Here is a 22,657-nt window from a genome sequence, read left to right on the forward strand (position 1 = left end):
TGTACTAGCACAAAAATAGACACATAGATCAATGGAACAGAACAGAGAATCCAGAAGGGGACCCTCAACTGTATGGTCAACTAATATTCGACAAAGGAGGAAAGACTATCCACTGGAAGAAAGACAGTCTCTTCAATAAATGGTGCTGGGAAAATTGGACATCCACATGCAGAAGAATGAAACTAGACCACTCTCTTTCACCATACACAAAGAGAAACTCAAAATGGATGAAAGATCTAAATGTGAGACAAGATTCCATCAAAATCCTAGAGGAGAACACAGGCAACACCCTGTTTGAACTCGGCCACAGTAACTTCTTGCAAGATACATCCACGAAGGCAAATGAAACAAAAGCAAAAATGACCTATTGGGACTTCATCAAGATAAGAAGCTTTTGCACAGCAAAAGAAACAGTCAACAAAACTAAAAGACAACCTACAGAATGGGAGAAGATATTGGTAAATGACGTATCAGATAAAGGCCTAGTTTCCAAGACTTATAAAGAACTTACTAAACTCAACAGCAAAGAAACAAACAATCCAATCATGAAATGAGCAAAAGACATGAACAGAAATCTCACAGAGGAAGACATAGACATGGCCCACAAACACATAAGAAAATGCTCTGCATCACTTGCCATCAAGGAAATACAAATCAAAACCACAATGAGATACCACCTCACACCAGTGAGAATGGGGAAAATTAATAAGACAGGATACCACAAATGCTGGAGAGGAGCGGAGAAAAGGGAACCCTCTTGCACTGTTGGTGGGAATGTGAACTGGTGCAGCCACTCTGGAAAACTGTGTGGAGGTTCCTCAAAGAGTTAAAAATAGACCTGCCCTATGACCCAGCAATTGCACTGTTGGGGATTTACCCCAAAGATACAGATGCAATGAAAAGTCAGGACATCTGCACCCCAATGTTTATAGCAGCAATGTCCACAATAGCCAAACTGTGGAAGGAGCCTTGGTGTCCATGGAAAGATGAGGTGTTTTTTTTTTTTTTTGGAAAGATGAGTTATCCGGCGGTGACGACCTCCCCACGAGAACATGCCCCTTGCGAAGGATCTCCTGCACCCGTCCCCGGAAGAGGAGAAGAGGAAGCACAAGAAGAAGCGCCTGGTGCAGAGCCCCAACTCCTACTTCATGGACGTGAAGTGCCCGGGATGCTACAAAATCACCACCGTCTTCAGCCACGCACAGACGGTAGTTCTGTGTGTCGGCTGTTCTACTGTCCTCTGCCAGCCCACGGGAGGAAAAGCAAGGCTTACAGAAGGATGCTCCTTCAGGCGGAAGCAGCACTAAAAGCTCCCTGAATCAAGATGAGTGGGACACTATCCGAATAAACAGATTTTGGATAAAAAAAAAAGATGTGGTTTATGTATGTGGTTATGGAATATTACTCAGCCATTAGAAATGACAAATACCCACCATTTGCTTCAACGTGGATGGAATTGGAGGGTATTATGCTGAGTGAAATAAGTCAATTGGAGAAGGACAAACATTATATATTCTCATTCATTTGGGGAATATAAATAATAGTGAAAGGGAATATAAGGGAAGGGAGAAGAAATGGGTGGGAAATATCAGAAAGGGAGACAGAACATAAAGACTCTTAACTCTGGGAAATGAATTAGGGGTGGTGGAAGGGGAGGAGGGCGGGGGGTGGGGGTGAATGGGTGACGGGCACTGAGGGGGGCACTTGACGGGATGAGCATTGGGTGTTATTCTGTATGTTGACAAATTGAACACCAATAAAAAATAAATTTATCATCAAAAAATAGAAAATAAAAAAATAAACTGATATCAAAAAATGAAAAAAAATCTTACAGTCTGCATTTTCTTTTTCCATTAAGTTATTTTAATTTCTAGTATAGTTAACATACAATGTTTTATTAGAATCAGATGTACAATATAGTGATACAACCATTCTGTACATTACTTAGTATTCATTATGATAAGTGTACTCTTTAATCTCCATCACCTGTTTTAACCATACGTCCCACCCACCTCTCCTCTGGTAACCATCAGTTTGTTCTATATAGTTAAGCTTCTCTTTCTTGGTTTCTCTCTCTCTCACTCTCTCCCATTGTTTCTTGTTTTATTTCTTAAATTCCACATATGAGTAAAATCACATGATATTTCTCTTTCTCTGACTGACTTATTTCGCTTAGCAGTATACTCCCTAGCTCCATCCTTGTCACAAATGACAAGACTTCATTCTCTTTTATGGCTGAATAATATTCCATTGTGTGGAATGATCAGAAGCTTCTTACTTTGATGTAGTCCCAGTAGTTTATTTTTACTTTTGTTTCCCTTGCCTCTGGAGACATATCCAGAAAGAAGTTGCTATGACCAAGGTAAAAGAGGTTGCTTCCTGTGTTCTCCTCTAGGATTTTGATGGTTTCCTGTCACACATTTATGTATTTAATCCATTTTTAGTTTATTTTTGTGTATGGTGTAAGAAAGTGATCCAGTTTCATTCTTTTGTATATAGCCGTCCAGCTTTCCCAGCACCATTTATTGAAGAGACTTTATCCCATTGGATTTTCTTTCCTCCTTTGTTGAAGATTTATTGACCATATCATTGAGTTTATTTCTGAGTTTTCTATTCTGTTCTATTAATCTATGCATCTATTTTTTTTGCTAGTACCATACTTTTTTTATTATTACAACTTTGTAATATAACTTGGACTCTGGAATTGTGATACCTGCCATCTTGTCTTCTTCTTTTTTGAGGTTGACCTGCCTATTTGGTGTCTTCTGTGTTTCTATACAAATTTTAGGGTTGTTTGTCCCAGTTCTGTGAAAAATGCTGTAGGTATTTTGATAGGCATTACAATAAATCTGTAGATTGTTTTAGGTAGTATAGATATTTTAACAATATTTGTTCTTCTAAACCATGAGCATGGAATGTCTTTCCATTTCCTTTCATCATCTTGAATTCCTTTCATCAGTGTTTTATAGTTTTCTTTTTTAAAGATTCTGTTTATTTATTCATGGGAGACACAGAAAGATAGGCAGAGATATAGGTAGAGCGAGAAGCAGGCTCCCTGCAGGGAGACTCAATCCCAGGACCCCAGGATCATGACCTGAGCCAAAGGCAGATGTTCAACCACTGAACCACCCCAATGCCCCCAGTGCCTTATAGTTTTCACAGGTCTTTCACCTTTTTAGTTTAGTCATAGATATTTTATTGTTTTTGATGAAATTGTAAACGGACTGTTTTCTTAACTTCATTTTCCGTGGCTGCATTATTAGTGTATAGGAATGTAAAATTTCTATGCATTTGTTTTGTGTCCTGGAACTTGTCTGAATTCATTTATCAGTTCTAGTATTTTTTTGGTGGAGTTTTTAGGATTTTCTAGATGGACTATCATGTTATCTGCAAATACTGAAAATTTTATTTCTTCCTTACCAATGTGGATGCCTTTTATTTCTTTTCGTTGTCGGATTGCTATACCTAGGATTTCCAGTACTGTGTTGAATAAAAGTGGTAAGAATGGACATCCTTGTTATTATTGACCTTAGGGGAAAAGCTCTCATTTAGTCCCCACTAAGGATGATATTACTGTGAGTTTTTCATAGATGGACTTTATTATGCTGAGGTATGCCTCTAAACTTATTTTGTTGAGAGTTTTTATCATAAATGGATGTTGTACTTTGTCAAATGCTTTTTTTTGCATAAATGATCATATGGTTCTTACCCTTTCTCCTACTGATGTGATGTATCCTGTTGATTGATTTGCAAATATTGAACCAACTTGCATCCCAGGAATAAATCTCAATTGATCATGGTAAATGTTGTGTTTTTTGAAAGTACTGTTGGACTCAGTTTGCTAGTATTTTGGTGGGGATTTTTGCAAGCATATTTGTGAGAGATATTGGCCTCTAGATCTCTTTTTCTGTAGTGTTTTCATCTGGCTTTGGTATTAGGGTGATACTAGCCTCACAGGATGAATTTGGAAATTCTCTTCCTCTTTTAACTTTTGGAATAGTTTGAGAAGACTAGGTAGACTAGGTATTAACTATCTTTAAAAGTTTGGTAGCATTTTCTTATGAAGCCCTCAGGTCCTGGACTTTATTTATTTTTTTATTTTTTGGTTACTGATCAATTTCATTGCTGATAGTTGGTCTGTTCAAATTTTCTATTTCTTCCTGCTTCAGTTTTGGTAGGCTGTATGCTTCTGGGAACTTATCTTTTTCTTCTAACTTGTCCAATTTGTTGGCATATAGTTTTTTATACTGTGCTTTTACTTTGTATTCCTGTGGTGTCAGTTGTTATTTTTCCTCTTTCATTTCTGAATTTCTTTATTTGCATCTTTTCTCTTCTTGATAAGTCTGATTGGAAGTCTATTAATTTTGTAAATCTTTTCAAAGAACTGGCTCCTGCTTTCACTGATCTGTTCTATTGTTTTTTCAGTGTGTACATTATTTCTGCTCTAATTCTTCATGATTTCCTTCTGTCTGTTGTTTTGGGGTTTTGTCCTTCTTTGGCTAGATCCCATAAGTGTAAGGTTACACTGTTTATTTGAGATTTTTCTTGCTTTTTGAAGTAGACTTGTATTGCTGTAAATGTCCCTCTTAAAAACACTTTTGCTACATCCCAAAGATTTTGGACCATTGTGTTTTCATATATATATATATATATATATATATATATATATATATATATATATATTTCTTCATTGGCATTCGATTTAGTAACATATAGCATACCACCCAGTGCTCATCCCGGGAAATGCTCCTCTCAGTGCCCATCACCCAGTCACCCCAACCCCCCGCCCACCTCCCTTTCCACCACCCCTTGTTCGTTTCCCAGAGTTAGGTGTCTCTCATGTTCTGTCACCCTCACTGATATTTCCCACTCATTTTCTCTCCTTTCCCCTTTATTCCCTTTCACTATTTTTTATATTCCCCCAATGAATGAGACCATATAACGTTGGTCCTTCTCCAATTGACTTACTTCACTCAGCATAATACCCTCCAGTTCCATCCACGTCGAGGCAAATGGTGGGTATTTTCATTCTAATGGCTGAGTAATATTCCATTGTATACATATCCCACATCTTCTTTATCCACTCATCTTTCTTTTTTAAAATTTATTTTTCATTGGTGTTCAATTTGCCAGCATATAGAATAACACCCAGTGCTCATCCCATCAAGTGCCCCCCTCAGTGCCTGTCAACCAGTCACCCCTACCCCCCGCCCACCTCCCTTTCTACCTCCCCTTGTTTGTTTCCCAGAGTTAGGAGTCTCTCATGTTCTGTCTCCCTTTCTGATATTTTCCACTCATTTTTTCTCCTTTCCCCTTTATTCCCTTTCACGATTTTTTATATTCCCCAAAAGAATGAGACCATATAATGTTTGTCCTTCTCCAATTGACTTATTTCACTCAGCATAATACCCTCCAGTTCCATCCACGTCGAAGCAAATATCCACTCATCTTTCGATGGACACCAAGACTCCTTCCACAGTTTGGCTATTGTGGACATTGCTGCTATAAACATTGGGGTGCAGATGCCCTGACATTTCACTGCATCTGTATCTTTGGGGTAAATCCCCAGCAGTGCAATTGCTGGGTTGTAGGGCAGTTCTAATTTTTAGCTCTTTGAGGAACTTCCAAACAGTTTTCCAGAGTGGCTGTACCAGTTCATATTCCCACCAACAGTCCAAGAAGGTTCCCCTTTCTCCACATCCTCTCCAACATTTGTTGTTTCCTGTCTTGTTAATTTTCCCCATTCTCACTGGTATGAGGTGGTATCTCATTATGGTTTTGATTTGTATTTCCCTGATGGCCAGTGACGGGGAGCATTTTCTCATGTGCTTGTTGGCCATCTGTATGTCTTCTTTGGTGAAATTTCTGTTCGTCTTTTGCCCATTTCATGATTGGATTCTTTGTATGTTTGCTGTTGAGTTTAATAAGTTCTTTATAGATCTTGGATACTAGTCCTTTACCTGATAGGTCATTTGCAAATATCTTCTCCCATTTTGTAGGTTTTCTTTTAGTTTTGTTGACTGTTTCTTTTGCTGTACGGAAGTTAAGTCCCAATAATTCATTTTTGCTTTTTCCCCCTTGCCTGGATGCATCTTGCAAGAAGTTGCTGTGGCCAAGTTCAAAAGGGTGTTGCCTGTGTTCTCCCCAAGGATTTTGATGGAATCTTCTCTCACATTTAGATCTTTCATCCATTTTGAGTTTATCTCTGTGTATGGTGTAAGAGAATGGTCTAGTTTCATTCTTCTGCATGTGGATGTCCAATTTTCCCAGCACAATTTATTGAAGAGACTGTCTTTTTCCAGTGGATAGTCCCAAAGATTTTGAACAGTTGTATCTTCATTCTCATTAGTTTCCATGAATCTTTTTAATTCTTCTCTAATTTCCTTGTTGACCCTTTCATCTTTTAGCAGGATGCTCTTTAACCTCCACGTGTTTGAGTTTCTTCCAAATTTCTTCTTGAGATTGAAGTCACGTTTCAAAGCATTATGGTCTGAAAATATGCAGGGTACAATCCCAATCTTTTGGTATAGGTTGAGACCTGATTTGTGACCCAGTATCTCGTCTATTCTGGAGAAAGTTCCATGCATGTGCACTTGAGAAGAATGTGTATTCAGTTGCGTGTGGATGTAAAGTTCTGTAAATATCTGTGATATCCGTTGGGTCCTGTGTATCTTTTAAAGCTCTTGTTTCTTTGGAGATGTTGTGCTTAGAAAACCTGTCATTTGCAGAACGTGCTGTGTTGAAGTCTCCCAGTATTAGTGTATTATTATCTAAGCATGTCTTTCCATTGGTTATTAATTGATTGATATACTTGGCAGCTCCCACATTAGGGGCATAAATATTCATGATTGTTAGGTCCTCTTGTTGGATAGATCCTTTAAGTATGATATAGTGTCCCTCTTCATCTCTTACTACAGTCTTTGGGATAAACGTTAATTTATCTGATATGAGGATGGCTACCCCTTCTTTCTTTTGAGGACTATTTGAATGGTAAAGGGTTCTCCAACCTTTCATTTTCAGGCTGTAGGCGTCCTTAAGTCTAAAATGAGTCTCTTGTAGAAGGCAAATAAATGGGTCTTGCTTTTTTTAAATTTTTATTTATTTATTTATGATAGTCACACAGTGAGAGAGAGAGAGAGGCAGAGACATAGGCAGAGGGAGAAGCAGGCTCCGTGCACCAGGAGCCCGACGTGGGATTCGATCCTGGGTCTCCAGGATCGCGCCCTGGGCCAAAGGCAGGCGCTAAACTGCTGCGCCACACAGGGATCCCATGGGTCTTGCTTTTTTATCCAGTCTGAAACCCTAGTCTTTTGATGGGATCATTAAGCCCATTCCTGTTCAGAGTTACTATTGAAAAATATGAATTTAGTGTCATCATAATGCCCAGTCAGTCTCTGTTTTTGTGGATTATTTCTTTGGGCACCCTCTTTCTTTTACAGAGTCCCCCTTAATATTTCTTGCAGAGCTAGTTTGGGGGGTCACATATTCTTTCAGTTTCTGCCTATCTTGGAAGCTCTTTATCTCTCCTTCTATTCTGAATGAGAGCCTTGCTAGTAGAGTATTCTTGGCTGCAGGTTCTTCTCATTTAGGACCCTGAATATATCCTGCCAGCCTTTTCTGGCCTCCCCGGTCTCTGTGGAGAGGTCTGCTGTTAATCTAATTGTTCTTCCCATATAAATTAGGGATCTCTTCTCTCTTGCTGCTTTAAGGATTTTCTCTTTATCTTTGGAATTTGCAAGTTTCACTATTAAATGTCGAGGTGTTGAAAGGTTTTTATTGATTTTATGGGGGGATTTTCCTATCTCCTGGATGTGAATGCTGTTTCCCTCCCCAAATGAGGGAAGTTCTCAGCTATGATTTGTTCAAATATGCTTTCTGGTCCTCTGTCTCTCTCCGTGCCCTCTGGAACCCCAATTAAACGTAGATTTTTTCCTTCTGAACCTGTCATTTATTTCCCTTCACCTTTCCTCATGGTCTTTTGTTTTTCTCTTTTTTCCTCAGCTTCCTTCCTTGCCATCAACTTGTCTTGTATGTCACTAACTCTTTCTTCCACCTCATTAACCCTCGTCTTTAGGACCTCCAGTTTGGATTGCATCTCATTTAATTGAGTTTTAATTTCAGCCTGATTAGATCTAAATTCTGCAGTCATGAAGTCTCTTGAATCCTTTATGCTTTTTTTCCAGAGCCACCAGTAGCTTTATAATTGTGCTTCTGAATTGGTTTTCTGACATCGAATTGTAATCCAAATTCTATAGCTCTGTGGCAGAGAGTACTGTTTCTGATTCTTTCTTTTGTGGTGAGTTCCTCTTTCTTGTCATTTTGCTCAGTGTAGTGTGGCTCAAAATAAGTTGTACTTGTTAGAAGCACAAACTCTTCTCTCCGTAACGTTCCAGCTGTTCTCTCTTTAAATGTCAGGTCGAATTCGTAGGTTTTCAGGATGATTTTAATGTTATCTAGGTAAGTTGGTGGGGACAGGTGACTTGGGGACCCTACTCCTCCACCATCTTTCCTTGCCCCTTTCCATTGTGTTTTCATTTTCATTTGTTTCCATGCAATTTTTTATTTCTTCTTTGATTTCCTGGTTGAACCATTCATTGTTTAGTATCATGTTATTTAACTTCCAAGTATTTATGCTCTTTTTATATTTTTTTTATGGTTGATGTCTTTCATCAGAAAAGGTGCATGGCATGGCTTCGACCTTATTAAATTTGTGATCTATTCTGGAGGATGTTCCATGTGCACTTGTAAAGAATGTGTTTTCTCATGTTTTAGGATGAAATGTTCTGAGAATATCTGTTAAATTCAAATGGTCCAGTGTGTCATTTACAGCCACTGTTTCATTGTTGATTTTCTGTTTGGATGAAATGTCCTTTGAAGTAAGTGGGGTGCTAAAGTCCCCTACTGCTATTTTATTCCTATTAATTCATTCCTTTATGTTTGTTATTGATAGTTTTATGTATTTGGGTGCTCAAGTGTTTGGTCTCTAAATATTTAAAATTATATTCTTTTGGACTGCCCCCTTTATTATTAAACAGTGTCCTTTTTTGTCTCTTGTTACAGCCTTTGTTTTAAAGTCTAATTTGTCTGATATAAGTATTATTACCCTAGCTTCCTTTTGATCTCCATTTGCATGATAAATGTTTTCCTATTCCCTCACTTTTATTTTTTTTAAATGTTTTTTAATTTATTTATGATAGTCACTATTCCCTCACTTTTAATCTGAAGATGTCTTTAGATCTGAAAGGAGTCTCTTGGAGGCAGCATATAGATGGGTCTTGTTTTTTTATTCGTCCTGTCATCCTAAGACTTTTTATTGGAGCACTTGGTACATTTACATTCACAGTAATTATTCTTAAATATGTATTTATGGCCATTTTGTTGTTTGTGGTTGTTTTTGTAGTTTTTCTCTGATCCTTTCTTGTCTTGCTCTCTCTCATGGTTTGTTGGCTTTCTTTAGTGATATACTTGGATTCCTTTCTCTTTATTCTTTGTATCACTATTACTGGTTTTGGTTGGTGATTACCGTTAGGTTTGCATATAATATCTTCTGCATAGAGCAGTCTTTATTACATTGATGGTTGTTTATGTTTGAATCCATTCTTTATTCCTGGTACTCCAGGGAGTATCTCCTATGTGTGCCCTGTTCTTGTGTCCTAGCCTCTTTTTCCTGAGTCTGGTTGTCTGCAGAGGCTCTCTTTCTCTGCTGTGGGCAGTGTTTGGTCCTCAGCTGGGCGAGGCATGTTTTAGCAAGGTATATGCCTGTCAGCTTGCAAAATGAGACCTGCCACCACCACTGGAACTTCAGTCCCACAGAACATTCAGATCAGGAGATATGGTGTTGGTGGGGTTTGTACCTGTGTTATGGGGGAGGGGACTTGCAGCACCATGATTGAGGCAAGCATGACTGGGAAGGGTGGATCCACCCAATCATGGGCATGACAGGGTTTGGTGTAAGCAAGTTATGTAGCAAGTTTCAGCACTGTGCTGGTTCCTGCAGGTGGCCACGTGTTTATGCTGAGTGCTGGAGGAGAGAAATGGTGCCTGCCAGCTCCTTTGTTCCTAGAGAGGTCTCCCTGTAATCCCTAACTCTCCACAACATGTTCTAAGATGAGTAAATAACTCTCCTTCACATCTGTCCCAGCATTTTTCAACCTGCTGCTTCCTGCTGTATTCCTGCTGGCTGTTTGTCCTGTAGTCTCATAAAGGGTAGGCATTTGACTTCTAATGCCCTCTGAGTTCTCCCAGAGCCAAGATTGCTGAGTTTTAAAATTCCAGATTTCAGTCCTACTGGTTGTGAGAATTCACAAAATTCAGCCGAATATTATGGGGATTCTTCTTCCCTGTTCAGGCGCCCTGGTGTGATAGTCTGTTTTTTGCCCTTTTCTGTGCCACTAGCTCCCTCCCCACTGCAGATGGCCACGGTCCATTTTCTTCCCAAACCATGTCTTCACCCTTCCTGCTTTTTTGACATGGCCTCTTCTCTACCTTCAGTTGTGGAGTTTGTTCTGCCAATCTTCAGATTGATGTGAGTGTTATCTAGTTGTATCTATGGGACGAAGCAATCTGACGGTCTTCCTAATCTGTCATCTTCCTAGCCTCTTACAGTCTGCATTTTCTGATCCTGTACCTGGCCTGCTAAAATCTACTGGAAAAAAATCACCAAATGAACATATTATAGCACTGTGATTCTACAGTCTCCAACTCAGCTAGATTCACAGTTCCTCCTATTAGTCCTTGTTCTTACTGTTATTAAGCATTTTCATTCTTTTCTTTTTTTTAAGATTTTATTTATTTATTCATGAGAGATAGAGAGAAGCAGAGACATAGGCAGAGGGAGAAGCAGGCTCCCTGTGAGGAGGCTGATGCAGGACTCCATCCCAGGACCCCAGGATCATGGCCTGAGCCAAAGGCAGACACTCAACCACTGAGCCACCCAAGCATCCCTTCATTCTTTTCAACCACTATTCCAAACCTGTTTCAACACCCATCCCTTGTTTTTATCCCGTTTCTTGGCCTACTACCAAGGTTAGATATTTCAGTCTAGCTAGATAATCTTGGTATTCTGATTGTTGTCAGTTTCCCAGCCCCCCACCACAGTCTTACTTATATTTTCACTCATCCTTGTCTCCTTTTCTCTGGTCTCAGAAGAGGTGTTTCTTCTCTTAAAGGCCAACTCCTCCTTCTATTGCTTGGTCCTTTCCTCTTCCCCATCCTTCCTAGAGACCTACTCTTTCCTGTCTCATCCTCTCTGTTTGTTCTGGGTTTTAGTTCATTTACATATTTATCTTTCTCTATTTATCCTAGCCTTCCTTCCTCATCCAAATTTTGCTTCTTTATATTCCATGCATTCTGCAGTCCTTTCCAGACTAAGCTCATTACTCCTCTGAAATTACTTTTGCTTAAGTTATTGAAAAATTTAGTAGGTATTTTTCAGTCTACATTTTAGTAGATGTTTCTGTTTCATTTATTGTTTATCTTTCTGGAAACTCTTAACTCCCATGTCTTCTGTGATACCATCTCCTGGATCTCCTTCAACCTAAATTTTGTAATTTTTTGTCACATTCTGGGCTTCCTCTTCTCTTTGCCCTTAACTTTTGGTTTTCCTGGGAGTTTTGTCCATACACCTTCTTACTGAAAATATTTGTTCTTGTCTCCCAGCTTCCTCTTATTCCAAACCTTCTCCCTTTTCCTATGTTCTCAGTTCTTCACTCTCAGAAGATGATTTCACCTCCTATACCATAAAGAAAAGATAAGCCTTCGGACAAGAGCTCCTCATTCCCACCCCAGGCTTTTCTTCATCTGCCCATTTCTTACATGTTGAACTTCCTCGAGGTTATATTCTTTTTCTCTATGTATTCTCCTTGCCCATCTCATCGCTTTATATGCTAATGACTTCTGAATCTATATCACTGTTCTTTAAGACAGCCCCACTTGGATGTCTCACATGCACTTTAAACTCAACATGTCTAAAATTACTCCAGCTGCCCCCTCCCATTATATTACTCATGCCTGCTTTTCTCCCTATGTGCCTTGTCCTTAAAGTCACACCATTCTCTTAGTTACACATATAAATACCTGGGGAATCATTCTCAGTATCTCCCCCCTCTCACCTCCTGTATTCAACCAGTTAACAAATCCTGATTTCTTTACCTTAAATTGATTCTAAAATCCATCTTGTCCTCTCCAGTACCAATGTCATGATCTTAGTCTAGGTAATCATCTCTCATTTGCATTCATGCAATAAATTTTTTAAAGATTTTATTTATTTATTCATGAGAGACCCAGAGAGCGAGGCAGACACACAGAAGCTGCTCCCCTGCAGGGAGCCCCATACAGGACTTGATCCCAGGACCCCAGGATCATGCCCTGAGCCAAAGACAGATGCTCAACCACCGAGCCACTCAAGCATCCCAGTGCAATAAATTTTTAGGTAGTCTCCCTTTCTTCAGTATAGGCCCACTATTATTGATCAGTTTATTCTTTACTCATCAACATGAATATGGTCTTTTTAAGGTACAGATATGGATATATTAATCCCCTGATTACAACTGCAAAGGTTTCCATTGCCAAACTCCTCCACATGATTTTTAAAGCCCTTTATGATCTGGTTCCTGACCCTGTCTCCATTGCCATTTTTTACAATGGCCCCTTTACACTCCATGCTCCTGCTGTAAAGAACGTTCTATAGTTCCTAGATCTGCCTTGTTCCATGTTGCCCTTGAGCCATTGTCTAAGCTGTTTCTTCCATCTGGAACAACTCCCTTTTACCTTCACCTTTGCCAGATTAATTTCTACTCAAGCTTCTAGCAGAACTCATTGTCAGTGTCATTGTCTCCAGGAATCGTGTCCATCTCTGTACCCATAGCTAGCATTTGGCAGTGCCTAGCATATATGTGGAATTTTCTACCTTGCCATCGACTTGTCTTCTATGTCACTCACTCGTTCTTCTACCTCGTTACCCTTGTCGTTAGGACCTCCAGTTTGGATTGCATCTCATTTAATTGATTTTTAATCTCTGCCTGATTAGATCTAAATTCTGCGGTCATGAAGTCTCTTGAATCCTTTATGCTTTTTTCTAGAGCCACCAGTAGCTTTATAATTGTACTTCTGAATTGGCTTTCTGACATTTAATTGTAATCCAAATTTTGTAACTCTGTGGGAGAGAGGACTGTTTTTGATTCTTTCTTTTGAGGTGAGTTTTTCCTTCTAGTCATTTTTCTCAGTGCAGAGTGGCCAAAAACAAGTTGTACTGGAAAAAGGAGAAAAAGAGAGAAGAGAAAAAAGAAAAAAAAAGAAGAAAAAAAGAAAAAAAGGGGGGGGGAGCAAACAGAAAACAAAAAATAAGGGGGAGTATCGTCTGATTCTATATACTTTAAATCCCTCGACTTTCCCTGGAACTTTCCAGTGCTGCTTGGTCAATAACTTGTTTTTCCCCTGTCCTTCTAGCTGGTCTTCTAGGAGAGGGACCTGCTGTGCTGATTCTCAGGTGTGTGCACCTGAGGGAGCTGCTCAGCCCCCTGCCTGGTATACAGCTCAGTGGGAGTTGTTTATCCTGTGAGGCCCCAGGAGGAACAACAGTGGCAGCGGCCTCCTATCCAGCCCTGGAGTCCGCTCCCGCAGTAACTACCACAGCTCCCAGTCCGCAGGGGCCTCCAGGGGCGGGGCCGCCAATCTGCATAGCTCGGGCTGCCCAGTGGCAGGAGCGTTCTTGCTGTCCTGTGTCCTCCCGGCCTCTGCCTGTCTCGGGGGGAGCGCCGGATCTTGGGCTGTGTCCCCCAGCACCCTGGGCTCCAGGCCTTGCGCCACTGGAATCACGCTCCTGGGCCACGCAGCCCCCTCTACAGAGCCACCACCTGAACTGCCCCCAGAGCTGCTCCTGCCCCACCGGCGCGCGCTGCAGCCCTTTAGGGATCTCGGCTGCGGTGTGTGGCGCTCTCTTCTGGGGCGCAGGTCCTCTGTTAGTGCCTCTGGAAGCCTGAGGACATCCCCGCCCCTCCTGGGGTCCTGCCTGAGCTCCCTGCAAGTGCCTTTCCATCCGGGAAGATTGGCTTCTCCAGGACGGGACTTTCCTGTCCTGGCGGCCCTCGCCCCGTGGCCTTAGCCTGGCTCCTCGCGAGTCCCCTCCCCCTTGGATGCTTTTTTATTTCTTTATTTTTTTTCCTTCTTCCTACCTTGATAGAAGCGGAAACTCTTCTCACTGTAGCATTCCAGCTGTACTCTCTTTAAATCTCAGACCGAATTCGTAGGTTTTCAGGATGATTTGAAAGTTGTCTAGGTAATTTGGTGGGTACAGGTGACTTGGGGACCCTACTCTTCCACCATCTTGCCCCCTCCCCTAGGTGGAATTTTCTAAATATTTTATAAAACATAAAGTAAAAAAAAAAAAAAGCTCAGCTGTTGAGGTTGAAAGTGTTCCTAGCACCCCAGAGTGTTGTTCATTTGCCTCTCTTTCAGTCCTCTCTACTCCTGCTACCAACTGCATTGCCTTTTGCAGATCCCTGAAGCTCAGTAGAATACAGTTTGGAAATCATTACCCAAGGATAAAATACAAAATACTTAAAGTGACATATATGCCCTCCATAAAGATCTAGCCTCTGTCTGCCTTTCCACTCTTTTTTTTTACCACTGTGCAAACTATTTTATGCTACAGCAATATTGAAATGTATGTAGTTCCTCATCTCCCCACCACACACATTCTTTTTCCATTTTTGTGTTTTATGATCATTGTGTACCTTGAACTTAAAATGGATTTCCCCATTCCTATTCACTTCTTTCTCCTGGCTAACATTTATTCTTTCAAATTCAGCTTAGACATCAATTCTGTCAGAAAGCCTTTTCTGAAACTGCTCTCTACCTATCTCAGACTTGATAGATGTTGCTCTTTGGAGCTTACAATGTTTTGTGCATATCTCTAGTTACGTAGCAGCTTATTTTATAATCAGCTTGTGTGTGTCACTTCCATTACACTGTAAGCTCTTCAAGAGAAAGACTAACTTACCCATCTCTTTATCCCTAGTGCCTAGCATAGTACTTCATCCATTTAAGTGCTTAGTAAAATGTTTGTTAATGAATGGATGGATGACCACATGTGTTTTCCTGGACTTTCCTTAGCCCACTACCATTCTTCCTTTGTACATTTTTCCTGGAGAATATTTGTCATTTTCATGTTTCCAGTATAATTAATCAAGATTGTGTTATGTCCAGAGGGCCCTGTGATCATCAAATCCTGCATATTCTGATGCAGACTACAGCAACACAATACTATAAGGTTCCCAAGATACACACACACACACGCACACACACACTCAGAGAGAGAGAGAGAGAGAGAGAGAGAGAGAGAGAGAGAGAGAAGATAATTGCAAAGAAAAAGAAAGCACTCTGTTAGCGAGGTTTTTGTCCTAAACACTCAACACAGAAAATATTGGTAAACTTGAATGAACCAAATGGTACCTTCATTTTCACATAAACCCAATTCAACACACCTACCAGCATTGGAGAAACAGGATCAGGGCACGTTTGCCTTCAGTGCTTAGTGTCAAGCCAACTGAGGCCCCACTCAGATTATTAGCCCCAGCCAGGTATCTGTCCCCTAGAGGGAAAGTAAACACAAAAGTCAGGGAGCTGACTTGGCCTCCTCCCTTGTAAGTATGATAAGCATGTTAGAGACACGAATATAACAGGAATAAAAGGGAGCTGTCCAGGCTTGGCAGGCTCAGAGTCTGGAGAAGTGGTATCCCTACCCACCTGCCAAGCCCAAAACAACTACACACAGTTTCAATTTTTTAAATTTTTATTTATTTATGATAGTCACAGATTGAGAGAGAGGCAGAGACACAGGCAGAGGGAGAAGCAGGCTCCATGCACCGGGAGCCCGATGTGGGATTCGATCCCGGGTCTCCAGGATCGCGCCCTGGGCCAAAGGCAGGCGCCAAACCGCTGCACCACCCAGGGATCCCTACACACAGTTTCAACTATGGCATCTCAATTCTTTATTCTCAATTTACCTTGTCTTCTACCATTCTCTGACTACAGAGTAATTCTTATTATTTGGGTGTTCTTTACTACCCTCAAAATCCTATCTGGTCTTAAGGATATGAAAGAACCTTGGAGAATCAACTTTTACCAAAGCTGTAACACACCTCATGTTGGATTTTTCCCCTATTTAAACGTTGAATCTCAGATATAGAGTGTGGCATTCTCTAGGAGCACATATGTACTTAGCCAAAAAAGCAAAATCTAATATTGTAGTCATGAAGCCCTTTTCCTTTTCCATTTAGGTAATAATATTATATACCTAGTGTGATATTTCTTTCATCAAAGTTCCTCAATAACTGTTAATTTCCTCTCATTTTCTTTCTCTTCCCTTCAAAAGAAATTATATGGCTTGAGAGATCTTTAGGTTTCTATTGAAATAAAAGTTTCTGTTGACCTCATCTCTTTTCCTTCCTATAGTTTCCATTCTAGCCGAGACAGAAGAAATCAAGGCCATTTTGAAAGACAAGGGAATCGATGTGGAGACCATTGCTGAGGTATACCCTATCAGAGTACAACCAGCCTGTATTCTCAGCCACATTTATTCCAGCCTAGGTAAGGAGATCGGCCTTAATAATCAGTCATTATAATCATCAAAGCATTATTCCATACAGGCTCTTTTTTTTCCCTTTTTATTTTGTACTGCTTTGTTAAATTGGATCTGAGAAGGAATTTAGAGTCTCTGGAACCTAAGTTCCTAACCCAATATATCCTGAGCAGGTTTGGTAATTTTAGATGCATTTATGAGCTCTGGCATATAGGCCATGACTGTTAGCAAACTATTGTTTCTTCATTCCAAGCGCATGCTTAACTAACATGATCTCCCCTTTCTTGAGACTATATTTCCATTTTGAATACATGTTAATTTTATGTAAAGTAATAACCAATGAACATTTTTAAGGTCTTTTACACCTTGTCATGTAGTGAATTGGTTGACAATATTAGAAAATTCCACTTCATCTAATACTTATTTTAATTAATACTCAATTTTTAACATATTAAACTTAATGATAGACTAAGCAGATTACTACAAATTACAAGTTTACACAATTTATTACAAATTTTATATTAAACAAATTGCTACACTATTAACTTAAAAAAAAAGGATCTTCAAATCCCCAAAGTACCCTTGTGGAAGACTGAATAACGGCCCCCAGAGGTATCTAGGTCCTAATTCCTGGAACCTGTGAATATTAACTTATATAGCAAAAGAGATGATTAATTTAAGGAGCTTGAGAGGTATGATTAATTTAAGGAGCTTGAGAGGTGGAGAATTATCCTGGATTTTCCAAGTGGACTTTAAATGTAATCACAAGTATCCTTTTAAAAGAAAGGCAAAGGGGATTCAGACTATAGAAGGTAAGATGTGTCACAACAGAAACAAGAGATTGGAGTGATGCAGCTATGAGCCAAAGATTTCCAAGGAATGCCCACAGCCCCTAGAAGTTAGAATTGGTAAGGAACAGATTCTCTCCTGGAGATTTCCAGAAGAAAACAACCCTGTTGACGCCTTGATTTTGTTTTTAGTCCTGAAAGCCTTATTTTGAGCTTCTGACCTCTAGAAATGTAAAAGAATAAGTATGTGTTGTCTTAAGCCACCTAGTTTGTGGTAATTTCTTAACAGCAGAAGCAGGAAAGTAATACAGATTTTGATATTGGGACGTGTGGTGGTGCTGTAACAAATATCTAAAAAATGTGGAAGTGGCTTTGGAATCAGGTAATGGATAGAGGCTGGAAGAATTTTGAGTCACACGATAGAAAAAGCCTATATTGCCTTAAACAAGCTGTTGGTAGAAATAAGGATGCTAAAGGCATTGCCAGTGAAGGCTCAGAAAGAAATAAGGAACATGTAATTGCAAACTTGAAGAAAAGGATAGTGACAAAAGATTTGCTTTGCTGTATAGTGTATAGTGACAAAAAGATTGCTAGCTGAATTGTGTCCTGTGTTATGTGGAAAACATAACTATAAATTATGAACCTGGATATTTAACTAAGGATATTTTCAGGCAAAGTGTTGAAATCATGGCCTGTTTTTTTTTCTTGCTGCTTATAGTAAAAGGAAAGAGGAAAGAGATAATTGAGGGAAAAACAGTTAAGCAAAAAGGAGTCAGGACTTGATGAAATTCTCAGATTGGCAAAGATGATAAAATTTGGAAATTTGCTGTCAGAAAAGAAATGCTCTGGAAAAAATTCAAGGTTATGGCTGGACAACCTTTTGCTAAGGTTGACTAGAAAAACCAAAAGATCAGTGTATTCATTCATACAGTGGGCTCTTTGAAGAGATAAGGCTGTGACTTATGGATTCCCTCAACCATATTAGCAGAATCTAGGAATAGAGATGTGATTATCCCAGGAAAGATCTTGGAGAGGACCCTCTTGTCTAATGGCATGAACCCCCATGACATATATGTAATACCCACAAAGTTTTTGAGTATGTTATATATGCAGAAACACTGACAAACTGTACTGAAAGGGACAGAAAGGGGACAAGATTAAAGAAGGATATTGGACTCTCAAAATTGTATAGCCAGGAAGCAGGCTGATAAAGCTACTAAGCTATAAACAAGTGCTACTCTTCAAGAAAAAGGAAGGATGACTTCAAGGGAGGTGCCTTGGGCCCAGAGGGAAGAGCCTCAAACCACAGAGAATTACTACTATGCCTTGAAACCTAATTGAGTAATCCCAGTTGGATTTTAAAACTGTCTGGGGCTGCTGACTCCTTCCTTCCATCTTCTCCCTTTTGGAATGAGAATGTCTATAATTTATATTCTATGCCTGTATTTTTAGAGAACATAACTTGTTTTCTAGTTTCAAAGGTCCACAGATGGAGAGGAATTTTGCCTCATACCCATATCCTCACCCATACTTGATTTAGCTGATGAGATTTGGGGCTTTATAAATAATGATATTCAGAAGAGATTTTGGACTTCAGTTGATGCTGTAATGTGTTGAGAGTTTGCGAAATGTTGGGATGAGGTGAATGCACTTTGTAAGTGGGAGGCATGTGAATCTCTAGGGGCCATAGGAGGGACTGTGGAAAGATGAAAAATGCTCCCCAAAGGTATCCAGGCTCTAATCCCTGGAACCTATGAATGTTACCATATAGCAAAAAGGGAATTTACAGGTGATTAAATTAAAGAGATTGAGATGGGAGGGTTAGTCCAGATTATCCAGGTGGACCCTAAATGTAATCAGAAGTGCCCTATTTATAAGAGGGAGCCAAAGGGAGATCTGCCTATAGAATTAGGAGATATGAGGTCAGAAGCAAGAGATAGAAGTGATAAAGCTACTAGCCTTATCCTCTAGAAGTTGGAAGAGGCAAGGAACAGATTCTCTCCTGGGGCCTCCAGAAGGAACTAGCCCTGCTGACATTTTGATTTTTTTTTTTTTTACCTTTTAATACCCATAAAAGGTATTAAAGTATTTTGGACCTCTGATGACTTTCAGAGCTATAAGAGTTTAAATGTGTGCTATTTTAAGCCACTGAGTTTGTGGTAATTTGTTATAGCACCAGCTAGAAATTAATACAATCTTAAATCAAGCCAGAAAAGGACAAATTTATAAAGATTATATCCTAGATAATAGATTGTCATTTATAAATCCAAAGCCTACTTTGTGTGTATGTGTATATATGTGTGTATGTGTGTGTACTTTCTTTATATATATGTATGTGTGTATATACTTTTCTTCTTCACCAAGAATGGTCAGTGAGTAATTACAGCCAAGCCAAGTCTTGTCCAGCTCAAAACCAGTCTCCTTTCCTTTTTACTAACACCTATTTTAGACACTCAGCTTCTACAGCAGTTATGTAGGTCTTAATTAAGTTGGAATCAACTAAGGAGGAGATGACCAACAGTCAGAGATGACTTCATCTGTCTCTCCTAAGCACTCATGTTTTATGCCAATAGGGCCTTAACTCCTCGTTAATATTATATCTGACTTTAGGAATATGCAGATTTCCCCCTTCTTCCATCCTAGCTATAATGTACAAAATTCCTTTTCTTTTTAATTCAAGTGCAAAGTTGAAATTTTCTAAAACTTTACCTTAGAAAAATGGGAAACTAAAATATACATACATAGAAATTAACAAATTAATTGAATATAGATCTCAGACCCTAATTTCTGAAATCTAGCCACAGCTTAATTTGACTATTACAAAACACTGAACCCCTAGTTCCCTTCCCTTACTCAACTCTATCCAAGATAAATTCCAAGTCAAGACCCTGAAACTTCTGAGATTAATTTGGGTTGATTCTTTACAAGGTGGAATGGGTATCTTAGTCTTTCCCAGACTTTGCTTCCTGTTTTTTATTTTCTTGGCCATTCCCACTAGCCTCAGACTATAATGTGCTCCTACTTTCCAAATACCAGTCCACTAAATCTGTTGACATAAGGAAGATATTTCTCTATCTAGTCCAAATCTTATTCCAGGAACAGTACAGTTGACCTTCTTTGCCCCTCTTAGAAGTCTTTATGGTTTGGAGTTCATGCAAGTGCTATTGGTGCCTTTGGCCTGATTCTCTCTGATTCTCACTCAGAAGATGATAAGTTTATTTTACCCTTTGCTTTTTCACACTTATTATTCTAAATTTAGTGTAATCTTACTAGGATATAGGTAACTTCCAAGCTCTGGGCTGTCATTCTTGGAATCTACCTGCATCACATCACATCTTTCCAACAAATTGAAGCAAACACCTTACTGATCACTTTTTCAAAGTGTGCACTTTATTTGAGGCACTGGGAAGTTATTATTTCCCAGTCAAAGTAAATGAAGACAGATGGTCTTGAATTTAATGAGTAATTAACCATTACAGGGACTCCAGTAACAACCTGCCTTTACTTTCCAAATATGTTCCTTCATTTGCTTCATTCATTTATTCTTTCATAAGAATCTGTTGCTCACTTATTATGCATCAGGCACTGGGCTAGATTCTGTGGGTGACATAGACATGTAACCAGCTAATTATAATACAATCTTATAAATGCTATAGTAATGGTGTTATATACAAAGCACAGGAGAAAGAAGATAGATTTGTCTGGAAGTCATAAAAGGAATGATTTGATAACTTATCAAATGAGTGAATCTTCAAAATCTTATCATAGCAACAATTTCACAATTACAAAATTGCTTTAAGCATACATCAAGTGAAAGCCGTAATACCACCAAAAAAAGAAAAGGGAGAGAGAGAGAGATTTCTTCACCAGGTGTGTTCATGTATATATGTTAGCTAAATGGGAATGTCTGCCTCGCCTCAAATATTTCAGTTCCATATCTTATTAAATTTTTTTAAAGGATGAGATTGATTGGGGCATGTAGGTGGCTCAGTCAGTCAAGTGTCCAGCTCTTGTTTCAACTCAGGTCATAATCTCATGGTTGTGGGATGGAGCCCCATCAGGCTATGTGGTCACTGGGGAATCAGCTTCTCTCCATCTCCCTCTCTCTTTGCTCCTCCCCCCTGCTCACCCGTGCTCACTCACTCCCTCTCTCAAAAAAAAAAAAGGATAGATTTATTTATTTATTTATTTAAAGTATGAGATTAATCAACTTTAGGAACATAACTTCACAGATATTCAACTTAAATCTATATAATTCTAATTTTTCTAATGTTACTGCACTTAGATACATTTATAGTTACAGTGTGTGCATATTGTGTTTTTTCACTTATTCTTTTTGTGTATTTTTACATTTTGAAGGACCTATGTATTATTCCATCAAATTAAACTAATTGTTCCCTAGTTATTACATACTTGAATTGTTTCCAAAGCCCTTATCATTCTACAAATGCCTTTGTATAGGCTTTCAAATATATACTCCTGTTTCTTTGGAGTATATTCTCAGAAAAGGGATTCTGGATAAAAGAAGATGGACAGCTTTGTAGTTCTTGTTTTATGTTGCCATATTATTCTTTAGAAAGACCAACCAATTTTTAGTGACATCAGTAAATATAAAATATACCTTTTTATTTTTACTACGTTACCAACATTGAATTTTTATCACTTGTTTTTGTTAGATTAATAGTTTTGCTACACATGCTATTTTAATTGCCTTTCTTTAATTCTTGGTGAAGGTATACATTTCTTCATATCTGCTTTATTTTTTTGAAATTGTGTTTCCTATGGCTTGCATATCTGGCAGGATCTGCACATTTCCATATATATTTATCAATTCTTTAAGTATACCTTATGGTAAGCTTTTATCAATGAAGTTTGTAATGTATATATTTTCTGTTCTGTAACTTTCTTTTAGATAATTATTTTCTTGCCTTTGTGCAAATTTTTGAACATCAAATTCATCCACTTTATCATCTATATCTTTCATTTCTTTAGGAATTGTAAATTTGTCTCCTAGTTTCATTTGAATAGATGTGCTATGCTCATTCTCCTCAGTTTTCATAAATAGTAAGTTATGGTTACAAATTGATATATATATGTCAAATGCAGGGACCTGGAAAGTAGAGAAAAGTCACCTACAAATCTAATATTCATGGGAAGCCACTGTTTTTGTTTTGGAGTGTTTGCTTCCAATCACTTTTTTATTAAATAAATACACAGTTGTTTTTAGAAAAATGGTGTCAGAAAGAACAATCTTTGCTATTTGTACTTTGCAACATAATAATGTATGATG

The 22,657-nt window shown here is 39.0% G+C and overlaps 2 protein-coding genes across 7 annotated transcripts in view; both read left to right on the forward strand.

Moving 5' to 3' along the window:
* Window positions 1–22,657, forward strand: part of PHKA1 (phosphorylase kinase regulatory subunit alpha 1) — a 173,460-nt gene that overhangs the window by 54,215 nt on the left and 96,588 nt on the right. For all 6 annotated transcript variants that reach the window (XM_055337695.1, XM_055337696.1, XM_055337699.1 and 3 more), the window contains one exon: window positions 16,453–16,587. In XM_055337695.1, coding sequence (XP_055193670.1) covers window positions 16,453–16,587 — 135 coding nt within the window. The remainder of the gene's footprint in view (window positions 1–16,452; window positions 16,588–22,657) is intronic.
* Window positions 1,030–1,371, forward strand: LOC129517709 (40S ribosomal protein S27). Its single transcript, XM_055337703.1, has one exon. It carries the CDS (start codon window positions 1,053–1,055, stop codon window positions 1,305–1,307), a length of 255 nt encoding a protein of 84 aa, XP_055193678.1. The 5' UTR covers window positions 1,030–1,052; the 3' UTR covers window positions 1,308–1,371.

Source organism: Nyctereutes procyonoides, unplaced genomic scaffold (genome assembly GCF_905146905.1).
Source record: "Nyctereutes procyonoides isolate TBG_1078 unplaced genomic scaffold, NYPRO_anot_genome, whole genome shotgun sequence".
Lineage (NCBI taxonomy): Eukaryota > Metazoa > Chordata > Mammalia > Carnivora > Canidae > Nyctereutes > Nyctereutes procyonoides.